Here is a 16168-nt window from a genome sequence, read left to right on the forward strand (position 1 = left end):
GGCAGCTAAGATAGATGTGGTGAGAGGCTGGGAGGCCAATTAGAAGGCTGTAACAGCCCAGGCAAGAGATGAAGTCCTGAACTAGAGTAGCTAGTAGGTAAGTAGTTAGTAGCTCTGTAGGCAAAGGAAGACATGATGGGCATTGTGAAAGAAAAATCTGACAATGGACATTGGGGGTGAGGTGGATGAAAGATGACAGATTATGAATCTGGTTGACCAGAAAAGTTCAAAAGAAGACATAGTTTTTGGAGGGGAAATGAATTTTCTAATTTGTGTTTAAGATGCCTATCACTTATGCAATTCAAGATGTCCTCAAGGCAGTTGGTGATGAAGACTGAAGATAAAGGGCCCCAGACCTTTGGTTTAAAAGACACTGGCATTTCAGATACTGCCTAGCTGTGTGATCCTGGGCAAGACACTTTACCTCAATTGCCTAGGCTTTACTGATCTGCTTTGGAAATGATACTTAGTATGGATTCCAAAATAGAAGGCAAAAGACTGCCATTTTCCTGCAAAAATATGGGTAAGAATAACACTTTGAGAAGATGCTGTGGAAGGGCTATAATCTGTCCTACTGGAGAAAAGCACCCAATGCATGTGAAATTTCTTCTCTTTCAGATTAATGAAAGATGGTAAAAATGTCTATGGCATCAAAATTTCTTATTTACCTCTATGGTGATAAGTATTACAATCATCCATTCTAGACGGAGTGCCCGCTTTTCATTCAGATGATTTCGCATTAAGTCTGTTAGTTCCATGCAGTGTTGAAGTTTCTCATTCATCACCTATGGAAGAAAAAAATCTGTCTAAAGCTCAGTTTGAGAAATACAAGAAACAGGTCACTTATAATGAAGTGCTTATCTTTTTGATTGAAAGGACTAAATAAGTTGAAGTTTGGGGGCTGAAACCGATTTACTAATCTATACAAACTTCTGGGAAACAAAAAACAAAACCAACCATACCAATGCAGGTTAACTCTTTCTAGGTAATTTATAATGTTGGTTTTCTAGAGCAATCAGAGGCTGTGTGATTGACCAGGATCACAGCCAAGATATGTCAAATCTTCCTGGCTTTGAGGCTAACTATACAGGACAACTTGCTGTCATTCAATAGCCATCAATAATAAAAGTTCATATTAATACAGTTATTAATAAGTATTCTCTTTTCAAAGTAGGTGGTATAATTATTCCCATTTTATAGGTCTTCTAACTTTAAACTTTTCTTTAGTCCACTTTTCAGGTATTTTTTCTATATTCTGATGTTCATCATTTACCTTTTTAATAAAACCCTTTAAAGTAGGAAACATGGCAAAAATACCTCTAGCCACTTCTTATAAAAAGGAAATTGGAGAATAAAAGAAACTAAATCTTCTGGCCTCAACATTATAAATAAATTAACAGAAAATCTAAGGGGGGAGGTAGTTGGCCCAGTGGAAAGAGTGCCAAGGCCTAGAGATGGGAGGTTCTGGGTTCAAATGTGGCCTTAGGCATGTCCTACCTGTGTGACCCTGGGCAAGTCATTTACTCTCAATTACCTTGCTTTTCTGCTTCAGAAGTGATACTTTGTTTGGATTCTAAGATAGAATAAATAGGGATAAATATTCTATATTTTTTCAGTTTCAAGTTGTTACTCGTATTTTGCAAGATATTACATCATTGTTTTCTCTTGCTTCTACTTTAAAAAATTCTTTCAAATTATCAGTGTTGTACATCCCTTTATTAATCATAAGGCAAAAAAAAATAATTGGCAGTTTTTAAAACCAAAAATTTAAACTTAAAAATTAAAATTTAAAAGTATTAAAAATTCCCTATTAGATCATATGATTTTGCATTAATGTTCCATTGCGAAAATATTGAAGTATAAAGGATAGTCAGGTGCTAAATAAAAAATACAGAGAACAGTTTTTTTAAATATTCAAAAGATAAACTAGGCACAAAGCGGTTTTGACTGTTGGGTAAAAAAACAAAAACATGAAAACCACTGCTTCATATAGATTCCATAAGATTATACTATATAAAATGAGTTCCATTAAAAAATGCCTATTAAAAAAGTGAAATTCACATTAGTGTGGTCATTATGTCTAAGGGGGGCTTTTCTCATAGTTGAACATCTAGGCCTGTCAGCCTTACCTGCTATTTCTTCCCCTCTGGCATACTTTTTGCTCTCATTGTTTACACAAACAGTTATCTTATGCTTACTATGTATTAATTTAATTTTATTTTTTTAAAAACCCTTACCTTCTGTCTTAGAACCAATATGATGGAAGAGAGGTAGGTAAAGGCTAGGCAATGGGGCTGAAGTGACTTGCCCAGGGTCACACAGCTGGGAAGTATCTGAGGCCACATTTGAACCTAGGACCTCCTGTCTCTAGGCCTGGCTCTCAATCCACTGAGCTACCTAGCTGCCCCCTTATGCCCTGATTTTAAGGGAAAAATGGGTAGCTCTCCTTTCTGTTACATTTCACATTAGTCCTTCTATCTTATATTCCCAGTAGATTCCTATCTCTATTTTTGATTGTTCTCTCCAATTCCTAATGCAGAATTAAATAAACATCTGGCAGTACACATTTTATTATTTGTTGTTTTTTTCTTTTCCCGTTTAAAAAACAAAACAAAACCCTTGACCTTCTGCCTTAGAACCAATACTATTCTAAGGCAGAAGAGTGATAAAGACTAGGCAATGGGGGTTAAGTGACTTGCCCAGGGTCACATAGCTAGGACATGTCTGAAGCCACATTTGAACCTAGGACCTCCTGTCTATAGACCTGGCTTTCAATCCACTGAGCCACCCCAGCTGCCCCGGCTGATTTTATTATTTGTAATGGATGGTTCAAATGAATCTTGAGTATCTGTCCTTAAGAAAAATCAAAGCAGTTTTTGAAGAACTCATTTCTAGAGCTTATACCTCTCAGGGTTACTACAAGGATAAAATCTTTACAAACTTAAAGTGCTATATAAATACTAGTTATTATTGCTGTTATATTAATAGATTCCTAAAATATATAGCTTGATCAACCTAAATTACCTCTTAAGACAATACAAAAATGTTTTCCCTATTTAAAAAGAGGCAAATATTATATAGTAAATAATAATGAATTTTCTCAGCTGAATGTGCCTTCACTGATGATGTCCAAGGATCTTTCTTTGGTCCTCTCCTCTCCAAATACTCACAGTAATTATACGACAGTGTCTATTTTCACTATAACTCCTTACAGACAACCTATAAGTTTGTTTTTTCCAGCTATTATCTTTCAAGTTTCAGTCTCATGTCAGTAATGGATCCACTAGATATATAGCTGGGTATTCAACAGCCACCTCAATCCCAATGTCTAGAAACGAAACTTATTTCTTCCCTATATCATGAAAAAGGGTTTCAAAGAAACGGAGATGATGCAAGTGTGGTGTAGTGAATTCAAAGAAAATAAAGAATGATTTAGAAAAAAACAAACAAGCTATGCTGTATAATAAACAGGAAGCAATCTCCCTCCTGATTTTCCTATTCCTGACAGTTAAAGGCACTGCCATTGTCTTGATTAACTAAGGCTTGAAATCTGAATGTTACTCTTTTGTCTTTTTATCCAATTCCTACAAAGAATAAACTGTTGAATCTTGCTGATTCTTCCTTTGAAACATCTCCAAAAAAACCCTTCTTATACCATGCTAATTTGGACTCTTATTATCCTGAGTATGTTTTAGTGCAGTAGTCACTTACCTGGCCTCCTAGCTTCTGCTCTACAATTTACATTGTACACTATTGCCAGATTGATGGTACAGTAGGTGGAGCACTGGACCTGGAGTTAGAGATACTTGAGTTTGAATTTAGCCTCAGATGCTTATAAGCCATGAGTGACCCTGGGCAAGTCATTTAATCTCCCTTTCTCATGGAACTGATAGCAGCTACCTTGTAGAATTGTTGTGAGGAAAAAAACTGAAAGTGTCAAGTGCTTCACAAAACAAAGCACTACATAAATGTTAACTATTAGTCAATAGATGTCAATAAATATTGAATGCCTACTCTGTGCCAGGCATTGTGCTAAGAGCTGGAGATGGAAAGAGACAAACTATACACTCTCTTCTCTTAAGGAGAGAAGTCGAAATCTAATGGGGGAGAAAACAAGTAAACAAATATGCACAAACTACACATAGGATAAGTAGGAAATAACTGAAAGAGATCTCTAGAATCTGGAGGAAGACTGCTGGGTTTAAACTCCAAAGAGATAAGGAAAAAGACTTGTACAAAAATATTTATAGCCTCACTATGTGGTGGCAAAAAAATTGAAAAATGAAGGGATGCCCTTCGATTAGGCATCCAATCGATTGGACTGAATAAATTGTGGAATATGTTGGTGATGGAATATTACTGTACTGAAAGGAATGATGAACTGGAGGAATTTCATGTGAATTGCAATGACCTCCAGGAATTGATGCAGAGTGAGAAGAGTAGTACCAGGAGAACATTGTACAGAGACGGATACACTGTGGTACAACTGCATGTAATGGACTTCTCTACTAGCAGCAATGCAATGATCTGGGACAATTCTGAGGGATTTATGAGAAAGAACACTATCCACATCCAGAGAAAGAACTGTGGGAGTAGAAACACAGAAGAAAAACAATTGATTGATTACAAGATTGGGGATGTAGACTCTAAATGATCATCCTAGTGCAAACATCAATAATATGGAAATAGGTCTTGATCGATGACACATGTAAAACCCAGTGGAATTGCTCACTGGCTATGGGAGGGGGTGGGAGGAGGGGAGGGAAAGCACATGAATCATGTAACCATGGAAAAATATTCTAAATTAGATAAAATTTTTTAAATTTAAAAAAATCTGGAGGAAGCTGGGAAAGTCTTGTAGAAGATGGGACTAAAGTTGGGACTAAAAGGAAGTCCGTAAGCAGAGAGATGAGACGTTAGGAATAAAAAGGGGTCCGGCCAAAGCTATAAACATTTATTAAGAGAAAGAAGGAATAGAATCAGATCTTCATTTGGCTGGCTATGACCCTATAATTCATACAGCAGCAGCAGCATGGCTGTCATCTCTATTGCATAGGTCCAGATAGAGTGCAGTACGTTCCTGTTTAGGTTTAAAAGCCTTTCCCAACCCACTGGCCTTTTTCACATGTCATCCTGGTGTGGCAACATTCTCCTGGCCTTTCCTCCTTCACTACAGTGGCCCAGGGACATTGGGTCTACCTTGCTGTCCCCTACTTTAATTGCTGGCTTTCCTACTGGTCCCAAAGTGCACCTGAGCTTAGACTCTGTCCTTGTGATCAAGGTCCTCTAAATAACTTCCTTCACACAGAGAAGAAGGTTCCAGATACAGGTCAGCTAGAGACGAAGTGCTCAGAGTTGAAAGATGGAACAGTGAGGAGGCCAGTCCATGGATGAAAGACTATGGTGGGGAGTTCAGTGTAAGAAGCCTAGAAAGGTAGGCAAGGGCTACTGTATGATTGTCCTTGAATGCCAAATAGGATTTTGAACTTGATTTTGGAGGTGACGGGAGCCCTGGGAATTTGAGCAGAGTTGGGGGTTGCACTCATGATTTAGAAAACTATGTTAGTGACTAAATGGAGGATGGGTTATTGTGGGGAGAAATCTGAAGCAGGCAGGCCCTTCCGCAGTCTATAGCAGTTGTCCAGGCACAAGGTGAGGGTCTGCAGCACAGTGGTGGCAGCATTTAAGGGGGTGTAAACTAGAGATGTTGCAAAGACGAGATGTCCAGGCCATGGCATCCAGGGAAGGGGATGTGAGATGTGAGGAGCTGAAGATGACACCTAAATTGCCTGAGAGACTGGGACTTGTTCCCTTCTTTAGAAAAGGGAAAATGGGGCGGGGGGTTGGTTGGAAGAGTTGGATTCAAGATGTCTACTAGGCATCCAGTGCAGACTGTCTGAAAGGCAGTTGAAAATGTAAGACTGTCAATAGAGTCTAAAGTCTGGAAGTCAGTAGAGAGGAAAAGCATCAGCATAGGGACAGTAATTAAATCCATGGGAGCTGATTAGATCACCAAGGGAAGTAGCAAGAGAGCAAGGAGGAGGATCAGGACAGAATCCTGCAGGGTGCTATATTTACAGAGAAAGTAGAAGCACCTATTGTGGACAAGAATGGAATTCTTGTTGTTTCAGCTAAACAGTGCCCTTGTTTAGAGCAGTCATATCACAGCTTCATCCTACTGATGCACATAACTCAGTTAATATTACATGCGGCAAGGAAGATTAGACAGAAAGAATTACTTTTAGAGAGAGCCTGTGATTTCACTGGTATTGGGAACTTCTGGTGAGAAAACTTCCTCTACCAACAATGGGTAACTTACAGTTTTTGCAATTTACAATCTTAAAGAGTTGCCTGGAGCAGAGATCAAGTGATTTTTCCAGGGTCACACAGCCACAGTGTCAGAGGTGAGACTAGTCTTTCTGGTTTTGAAGGTATCTTTATCCACTACATCAAACTGACTCTCAGAAATAAAAATAAGCATTCCAAATGGAAATCCCCATTTTATACTCTTACAAATGATTATAAGATTGCCACTATTTTTTTTTCTGGAAAGAAGACTTACCTTAACTCTACGAGTAATGCTAAGGAATTGACAAGTTTTATCATAAAGTGCCTCCAAGTTTTCTCTATCCCAGTAGAAATCAGGGGTCATCAGAAAGTCTGAACTTAAATTTATACGGTGTCTGAAAAAAGTAAAAGTACAAATGTTTTTATTTCTATAGGTTAAGCTTAAATTTTTAATTAGTAAAATTATATCAAGATTTAAGTATTTTAGTAGTTGAATTAAAATCAATGTAAAGATGTCTGTTAATGTCATTATGCTAATATAGTTTACATTTTAAAATTTTATTTTGTTTAGGTCTTTTATTTTTATATCTTCTTCATTTCCAAACATAGTTCCTTCATCCTTCCATGGTCAGAGCCAAAGTAGTTTAGTAAAATGAATATATCAACCAAGTGTGACAGGGTATGTATTGTTTTATACCTACTTCTGTAAAAAAAGGGAGGAATATATGCATAGCTTTAAAAACTTAATCAATTGATGAGTTTTCTGTTCATTTCAGATTGGTTTCTTCTGACAATAACAATTTCCCAACCCACTAGAATTGTTTCCTTTTGTGTCTAAATTAGACTTACTGGACTTATTTGCTTTGTAAAAATTTTAGTTCATGAGACCTAGTTTGCCCACCCTCTGAACCCTTTGAAATTTGCTCTTCCAAAATTTAAGATATAAGATAAACTATTCTCAAATTGCACCTTTTATCATAACTTTAAGAGACAATGGCAACATTATTTCTATCCCATCAACTAGTTTCTCTCAATATTAGTGAGAACCAAATCCAGACTAAAGCTTTCCCTATTGTTTCCTCTGCTTTTGGATATATGTGCTTTTGAAGCAAGCGCTCTTCCACCTTTTATAAGATGGAATCATTAAATTAAATCAAGAAACTATTAGCTGGTCTGCTGTAGAGAGAACTCTAGAAGATATCTGGATATATGAAGTTCCCCATCCCAAAAGTAATCTTATATATCAGGTTTATGATATTTACTGAATCCATGTATTTCATCTGTATGTTCAGGTAGTCTGAGGTATACATCAATAATAAAATTAATTTTTTGTCCCCAATCTGTATTATTCTTCACACAGTAGACCTTGATTATATTTTAACTCTCTGTCCTTCATATTCTCTGGTTTCTTGATTGCTTCATGAATGCATACACACACACACACACACACACACACTCCAATTTATCCATCTATCCATCTCTGTCCATTCATCCATCCTTTTAAATATCTCCTTCCCTTCCTCTTTGTTGCCCTGCCTACCTGTCTTGACAACAGGAAAGGAAAAGAGTCCCCAAGTAATTAAAATAAGGGCAATAGAGAAGAAGCACATGGGAGCTGCTACATTATAACTAGTGAGAAATGTTGAAGATGAACAGGAACAAATGACATCAATGAGGAATTGTGTGAGAGGAAGAGAAGATGGTCTGGTACATTTCAGAGGTGAGATATGACAGACTGATGGCCAGGGCAGGAGAAAGCAATGGAAAATATTTAGCACACAGGGTAAATTTCCCGTGGAAATCTTATAGAAACACATCTACAACAGTCATAAAAAAAGTTAAGTTACACTATGTAATAGTGGAGGGAACTTCCTTATCAATGAAATCAGAGAACTACTTAAATAGCAAGTATGTTTTACAAAATTAGAACCAAATTATACTGCGTTTCTAGTCTTTGAAAGTTTTTTTTTATGCTTATGGCTATTATGAAAATAACTACAATTAACATAAACATGGCACTTTAAAAAACCCTTTTCATGTATGTCAACATAAGAGATGTTTTGTTCAAATAGAAATCTTTACCTTAGTGAGAAAAGTTCTCCCATTTTCTGCATAACCTCTTCATGAGTAAGCTTCACCTTTTTCCCAGCTTTTAAAGCCTGGAGAAAAATAGCAATCTGATTTGTGACTTGGTTGTGACTTTTATTTTTAAAACTGAGCCCTCCAAGACCATAAAAAAAGTTGAAGTTGCAGAACTTTGATTTCATACTATTAAAATATTTCACAAGTGACTATGTTTAGTTGCATATCATTATCATATCATAAGGTCTTAAAATCTTATGAAAGCACTTTTATGATCCATCTTCACCCCATCATTTCCTCTAAAATATTAGCCTCATCTCCTCTTGCAGAGACCATGGCTTCTTACCTCATTTCTTAAGCATATAACTGAAAAATCCTTTTACATTAAAAATGAGATCAATAAAACATGAGAAAATGAAATTAAAATATTATTTTGTGGATCTTTTCTTATTTTCTTATTTAACTCTAGATATAATTTGGCAAAATATCTGTAGAACAGTAAAATAAATGTTCAGCATTTCCAGTTAGAGGATAAGGATAATTACTATTTCTTTGGAGAATGGAACTATTTCATCACTGGCTTTTTTGGGTCAGATTTTATAATCTTAATAACATTAAAATCTCAAGAGCTTGTATTTTTAACTCAGACTAAAAAAAAACAACAAACCAAAACATTTTGGTGCTTATTCTATATCCCTACATTTTTGATATACCTGAAATGAGAAGAAGAGTTCTAGTGTGTTATCATTTTTCTACTGTGCATAATTTTTCTGATATTTATCACTACTTTGTTTTACAACCACACTGACTGGTCATTTAAAACTTTAAAAAATATCCTTACAAATGAGACTGATTCCTTTTCACTTTAAAACCGAGTATAAAGTGGATATAAATTATTACCTCGGGAATCGACTGAATAGACTCAACAAAATCATCCAGTGATGCTTCCCAAATCGCTAGTTTCACTGAGGAAGAAAATTTTAAAAGAATGGTTTTTATATCTTTCAAATTAAAAAAAAAAACATTTAAGTTCTTATTATGCACATAAGACACAATCAACAAACATTTGAGGGCCTACTATGTTCAAAGAATTCTTTGAAGTACATAGGATAAACCAAATGGAGTTCCTATTCTTAGGAAATGTATAGTCTAAAAGACAGCTTTGGCAGGGAGAATAAGAAGAGAGCTACAGTCATTGCCCTTATCTCCATGGGAAAACATCATTACTAAAGTTTCCTGAATGCCCAGGTATTTAACAAGCACAGAGGGGAAGGGCATTTGAAGCAGTGAATATAAAGTGAGCTAAGGGACACAGACAAGAAAACACTAGGCATATAGTACAGTTTTTCTGGAGCATATAACATATGCAGAAGAATAGTATGAAATAATCTTGAAATGGTAAAGGTTTGTGAAAGATGATGTTCCCTAAAATACTCTATCTAGTCTCCCAGTTCCTCTTTCTTCTCTATTGCCAAAGACCTTTCTGCACTCCACCTGAACCACTCAGTTCTACCTCTACAGTTAAGAATCCTAAAATTCCCTGGTATGATTACAATCTTTTATTATTCCATCCTTCTAAATCTATTTGTCCTCAACTTGACCTGCAGTCCCTCCATATTCTAATATTAATCCTCTACTGTGATTTAAATTTCCTCTCTTCCTGTTTTAACTAGTTCACAATTTTATATTCTCTTAAACTTTCAAATCTCTTGACCCCTTATCCTACTGTTTTTCCTACCTTGCTAAACACTAACCCTAGATTACTCCTATCATCTACATCTTTTATTATTCATATGCTGCTGAAGAAAGTGAGGTACTTGTGCTGATTTTGTCCACTACAATTATTATCTAATCTCAACTTCAGGGCAATCCCACTGTGGGTCTTAAGACCAACTTTTCTTGTACCCTAGATTTCATCCCCTGCCTCTTCTGGCAGATTGTTCACACAGATATCCCTTCCTCACTAATCTTTAATCTCTATCTAATCCATTCCTATAAACATGGCTAGATTTCCACCAGACCTAAAAGCCCCTCTGCATGACATCACTATTACCTCAAGCTCTCACCCCATAGCTCTTTAGGGAACTTTCAAAGCCAGCCTCTTAGAAAAAAGTTGTCTACACTCATTGTATTTCTTTCCTTTCACTTCTTAATTCCTTGAATCTGGCTTCTGAATTGATCATGGTAAGGGAGATTTTGGAAGAAGTCATGAAGCAGAGTGTGTGCACGCAGTTGATGGAACAGGGAACTCTTCACTGGGGATCCAGCAGTGCTGCGTGTGCACCAGAATCTGTGAAAATAACTGCCTTCAGGGGAGTTGGGAGAAGACCCTGTAGAAGGAAACATCTTCAGGACCCAGCTCTGACCTCCTGTGGCCCTTTCTACTTGTTCCTGTGGATAACCCAGTTGATTCCTAAAAATCCATCCAGCCATCCAAACTGCTACTACTCTGAAGAAGAAAATCTCAAGCAAGGTTGATGTGAACTGCTCAGTTTACCTCGAGGGGGGCTTTGGCCTCACCTGGGTAGACCAAAGTCAAACCTGACTCCTTCACTATCTGTTCCTGTTCTAGAGACGACGTCCATTGTGGGCTTAGCCTAGAATAGACCAGTTTAGAAGAGGAGAATTGAGGTAGAGAGGGGAGAGAGCGTAGCCGCAGCTCAACTGAGGGCCGAAGAGACTGAAGAGTCGGATGGTGGGATATAGACAGTTTTATTAGTGTTTGGGGAAAGTCCTCAGCCCACATACCTTTCCCCATCCTCAACGGCATCTACAATAAATCTGTTATTTTGAGTTTAAGTGGAGTCAGAGTGATTTGATTGCCTACTGGCCCGAGTTGGAGAGAGAAGAGCCATTTTCACTCTCTGGCCCTGAGAAGACCATCTTGCCTGACTCGGGAGTAAAACCCCCAGGAAGCCGTTTATATCATCTTTACAATTACTAAGATGAAATTGCTTTCTCCAAAGTTACCTCACAATAAACCTCATTTAAATAAAGCTATAGAATACAATTTGCTAAATACAGCTCCCTTAAAAACTATAAGATGAAAATGTATCCATAGTTTGTATCCATAGTTTATTTACCTCCTATATTATAATAGAATGGATCTACATATACAAACAAACAAACCCCATCTTCACCACCATCAAGAGCTCAGGTAGAAATAGTGACAAGAGTGCTAGACCTGTAATTGGAGATTTGAGTTCAAATCTTGCCTCAGAGCAAGTAAATTGAAGAATTTCCTGAAGTCCAAAAATGAGTATGTTTTACTAGGCACAATGAAAAGTTTGACATAACAAAAATGGTTTTACTAAAGTTAAGGGAGAAATAAACTGGGAGAAAGTATTTGTAATAAATATTAAAGGTCTGACACCCAGAGTCTATAAAGAACTGACACATAGATCTAATAATAAATAATCCTTAATAGAACATCAGTTCAACTGATCATTTGGAATGGGATTTTTTCCAGTTTTCCATTTTTAAGAACTCTGAACTTAACAAATATCAACAAAAATGACTACTACATGAGATGACTATATAGGAAACTGCAAATCTGTTATGTCTAGCTTGCTTTTCATCAAAAATTCAACATGTTACTTTCAGAGTCATCCTCCTTATCTGTGATTCTTTCTGGCCTTTCTTCAGGAATGCATTTTCCCCCTTAAACCCTTACTTTCTATCTTAGAACAACTCGAAGACTGAAGAGCAGGGGCCAAGCAAGCAAGAGTTAATTTTGCCCAGGGTCACACAAAACTAGGAAGTATCTGAGGCCAGATCTGAATCCAGGTCCTCCTAATTCCCGGCTTGGTGCTCTATCCTCTGTGCCAACTATCTGGTCCCCTACCCTCAATACTTTTTTTTTCCAAAGGAGGAAATACACATTTTAAAAAACCACAAAGGGGGCAACTGGGTGGCTCAGTGGATTGAGAGTCAGGCCCAGAGATGGGAGGTCCTGGGTTCAAATGTGAACTCAAGACACTTCCCAGCTGTGTGACCTTGGGCTAATACACAGTATTGATTCCAAGACAGAAGGTAAGGGTTATAAAACAAAAAAACAAAAAAACACATGAAAATGTGCTTGAAGTTACTCATAATATAAGGAATGCAAAACAAGACTAATGCAAATTGATTTGGAATTCAGTGCTGAAAAAGTTTAAGGGAAAGGGAATCCTAATATATTGCTGGGTAAGTCAGTAGTCTGGTACAGGCATTCTAGAAAGCAATAGGGTAATACTAGCCAAAAAACTGATCATATCTTTCCAACAAATGCTGCAATTTCTGACTTCTTCCTGCTTCTCCCCCTCAATTAATGAAAACATTATCTAGTTGTATAAAAAAAAAATTCAAAACCTCTATGTTTAATAATTACAGAATTCCTGATAAATGGCATATTAATTTAATAAAATATGATGGCATTATAAAAAATAGTAAATATGAAGTAAAAAGAAATACTGCAAGATTTATAGGAAGTAATAAAATCTAGGCTACCCGAACTGGAATCATACACATTGATAACAATTTTAAATTAATTGTTAAATTAGTTTTAAATTTTAAAATATTTTCTAAAAGAACAAAATCAGTAACATAAGAAGTATAGAACAAAAGCCTTTATTGATTTATGAAAATTAATCTGATTCTATCTTGAAAAATGCCAAAAAATTTTATTATTTAAGATTTTTGCTTTTTACTCTAGAAGTTAAATGGATTATTTGTTTTTGTAGTTGGTTAAATTTATCTGTGAAAATGTGTTAAATTTTTCAATTTCTTTATAAATTCTCCACAACTACTACAAGCAATGAAACACTCCAAACTCTGAAATAACTTACCTGAAAGGCAAAGGGCATTTGAAAAGGCAAATTTCTCCAATATGATTTCATCTAGATCCAACTCTGAATTTAACTTGATTTCCCCCCTATGAAGTTTTGACTGGCCCCTATAAAAAGTAAAATAAAAAGATAAACAAATCCAATCTATTTTACAAATCTTTCTTATTACAAACTATTATACTTATATAGGGATGGTATGGTACATGTATCAGTAAGTTACGATTATCTTTAAGGAGGCAGCTGTGAGACAGTGGCACAGTGAGACAGTCTTGGACCTGGTATGGAAAAAACCCAACTTCAAATATGGTCCCAGACACTTTTAACCTGTGGCACTCTGGGAAAGTCACTTAATCTATGTCAGCCTCAAATTTCTTCATCTTTATGCAAAATGGATATCATATTAAATACCGCCCCCCCAGTTGTTGGACAGATAAAATGAGATAATATTTGTAAATTATTCTAAAAATTTTAGTCTATTTATCCAAGTATTGAAGACTATAACTGTGTAACTGTGAATTGAGATTGATTTAACATATGTCTATGGTTTCTGAAATCAAGAAGAAATGAGAAACATAACATCGACTTTTAAAAATATTTTATGTTTCCCCATTACATGTAAAAACATTTTTAGTATTCATCTTTTAGAAATCTCTATTATAGTTTCACATTTATGAAACGTCCAAGATTTTCCTGATTTGTATTATTTAGAATACCAATTTCAATTACATGGATTTCGTTAATACTTAAGAACACTTCATCTATTAAAATCATTCATAAAAATTCTGTGAGAGATATGTAGAAAGGATGTAACAAATTCAAAAGAATTGTAAACTGTAAACTCCAAATCACTAATAATGAAAGAAATGCAAATGAACACTGTTGAGATTTTATTTGCTATATAGAGCAAACTGACAAAAGTTACAAAAGATACAAATAGTGTTGGAGGGACTAGGAAAGCACATGCAATCTAAAGCAATATTAGTGGAAGTGTAGACTGGTCTAACCATTCTGTAATACAATTTGGAATATAGGTAAGAAAGGGGCTAAAATGTTCATACGTGAGATCCCATTGGTAGGCATGTAACCCAAGGAGGCCAAAGACAGAATGATTGAATATATATTGGGAACAAAGTAGATGCCCACTGATTACAGAATGGCTACAAAAATTATGGCATGTGAATATAATGATAAGCTATTGTACCATGAGAAATGAAGGACATGAAGTCAATAGAGAAGTGTGGGAAGACAGATGAACTGCTATAAAAAGTAGAACCAGGAAAATTACACACATATACAGTGACTGATGATGTAAATGAACAAAGCAAAAGGGGTAATGGATGTGGAACATTAAATGCTGTTAAACTTGGCTGATGTCTTGACTGATTCAACTGAGTTGCTTTTTTTCTTTTTTTTCTACTGGTAATAAAGGATAGCTCTTTGGGAACCAGAAGAGATAGATACACATTAAATTAAGACTATTTACTGAAAAAAAAACCCCAAGAAGCCTGCCCATTAGTATTATATTTCATGGACAATAAGCATTGGTGTCATTTTTCCCTTTAAGATACTAAATTAATAAACATGATTTTTGCTTTATTACCACTGTTAGTTTATTGTAAAATAGGTGTTTTAGGAAGAAACAGCAAAGTAAGGCAGTGCTTAAGGTAAATATCTGCAATAAGACCAAGAAAATAAATGTAGTTTATGTGCCACCATTTGTTGTAATGGATGAATAGTTAGGGAAATTCCATGAAGAATTTGATAAAATTCTTTAAATTAAATCAATATGCATTTTGAAAGTTGGCAAGTCCAATATGCTTGAAAATGTGGTTCAGGAGTAAGAAATGACAGTGGCATAGACTTGAAGACTACACTATACATCTTAACTACGTTGTTAAAGAATCTGTAGGTAACACTGAGGAAAAGCAACTGCTTGACTACAGGGGTGGAGGGGACATGACTGAGAAGAGACTCTAAATGAACACTCTAATGCAAATACCAACAACATGGAAATGGGTTTGAATCAAGATTACATATGATACCCAGTGGAATCGCGCATCGGCTATGGGAGAGGTGGGGGTGGGGGGGGAGGGAAGAAAAGAAAATGATCTTTGTATCCAATGAATAATGCTCAGAAATGACCAAATAAAATGTCAATTAAAAAAAAAAAAGAATCTGTAGGTGCCAGACATGATGAGTCCCAAATAACATCATCAAAATGAAACTGATTACACATATTTTAATATTCTAAGCAATTTTTATTTTTATCTATTATTATTTTTATTTATTTATTATTTTATTTATTTTATTTATTTTTATATTTATATATATTATTTATATATATATTTATATATATTTATATTTATAAAATATATATTTATATTATTTATTTATTATATTTATTTTTATTGATGGAAGATGTAGCAGAGTAGATATGGAGAGAGATGTAGTCATTAAGACCAAGTCCCTCCTCTCTCCTACAGGGCAATATACGTTAACATCTTGATAAGCTAGGCAACTCTCTACAACTCAACCTGCATAGGTGGAAGAAATTCCTCACCAGGAAGTCCTTATGAAATCATAGGTTTGATAAGAAAAGATAAGAAAAAAATTTCAAGGTCATCTTTTTATGTCACATTAATTTCCAAATAAATCCTTCTTCCCTATGCAGGGTAAGAAGAATCAATTAGCTTATAATAATTATAAAAATTAATATGTTAAGTTGTAACTATGTGATTTATAGTCTAGTTCATTGAATAACTCTGTATAAGAGATAATAATCAGTAAGAATAATAAAAAAAATCATAATGTGTGTCAGTAATTAAAGTAAAATTAATTCTCTGTGTGCTTTGGACCCTGAACTCTACCCATTATTCCTTTAGAAAAACCATTCTGGTCAGGTCAGCCCCGTCCTTTGACTGGGCACACACGTACTATGGGAGGATGTCGGAGGCCTCGTGGCTCCTTGGCAT

General features: G+C 35.6%; 1 protein-coding gene across 17 annotated transcripts in view; it reads right to left on the reverse strand.

Annotated features, from left to right (window-relative positions):
- RMND1 (required for meiotic nuclear division 1 homolog) overlaps positions 1–16168 on the reverse strand; it is a 60704-nt gene that overhangs the window by 2821 nt on the left and 41715 nt on the right. For all 17 annotated transcript variants that reach the window (XM_056818931.1, XM_016428952.2, XM_007484747.3 and 14 more), the window contains 5 exons: positions 13197–13303; positions 9271–9335; positions 8371–8447; positions 6563–6683; positions 669–785 (listed from right to left, as the gene is read on the reverse strand). In XM_056818931.1, coding sequence (XP_056674909.1) covers positions 669–785; positions 6563–6683; positions 8371–8447; positions 9271–9335; positions 13197–13303 — 487 coding nt within the window. The remainder of the gene's footprint in view (positions 1–668; positions 786–6562; positions 6684–8370; positions 8448–9270; positions 9336–13196; positions 13304–16168) is intronic.

Source organism: Monodelphis domestica, chromosome 2, assembly GCF_027887165.1.
Source record: "Monodelphis domestica isolate mMonDom1 chromosome 2, mMonDom1.pri, whole genome shotgun sequence".
Classification (NCBI taxonomy): domain Eukaryota; kingdom Metazoa; phylum Chordata; class Mammalia; order Didelphimorphia; family Didelphidae; genus Monodelphis; species Monodelphis domestica.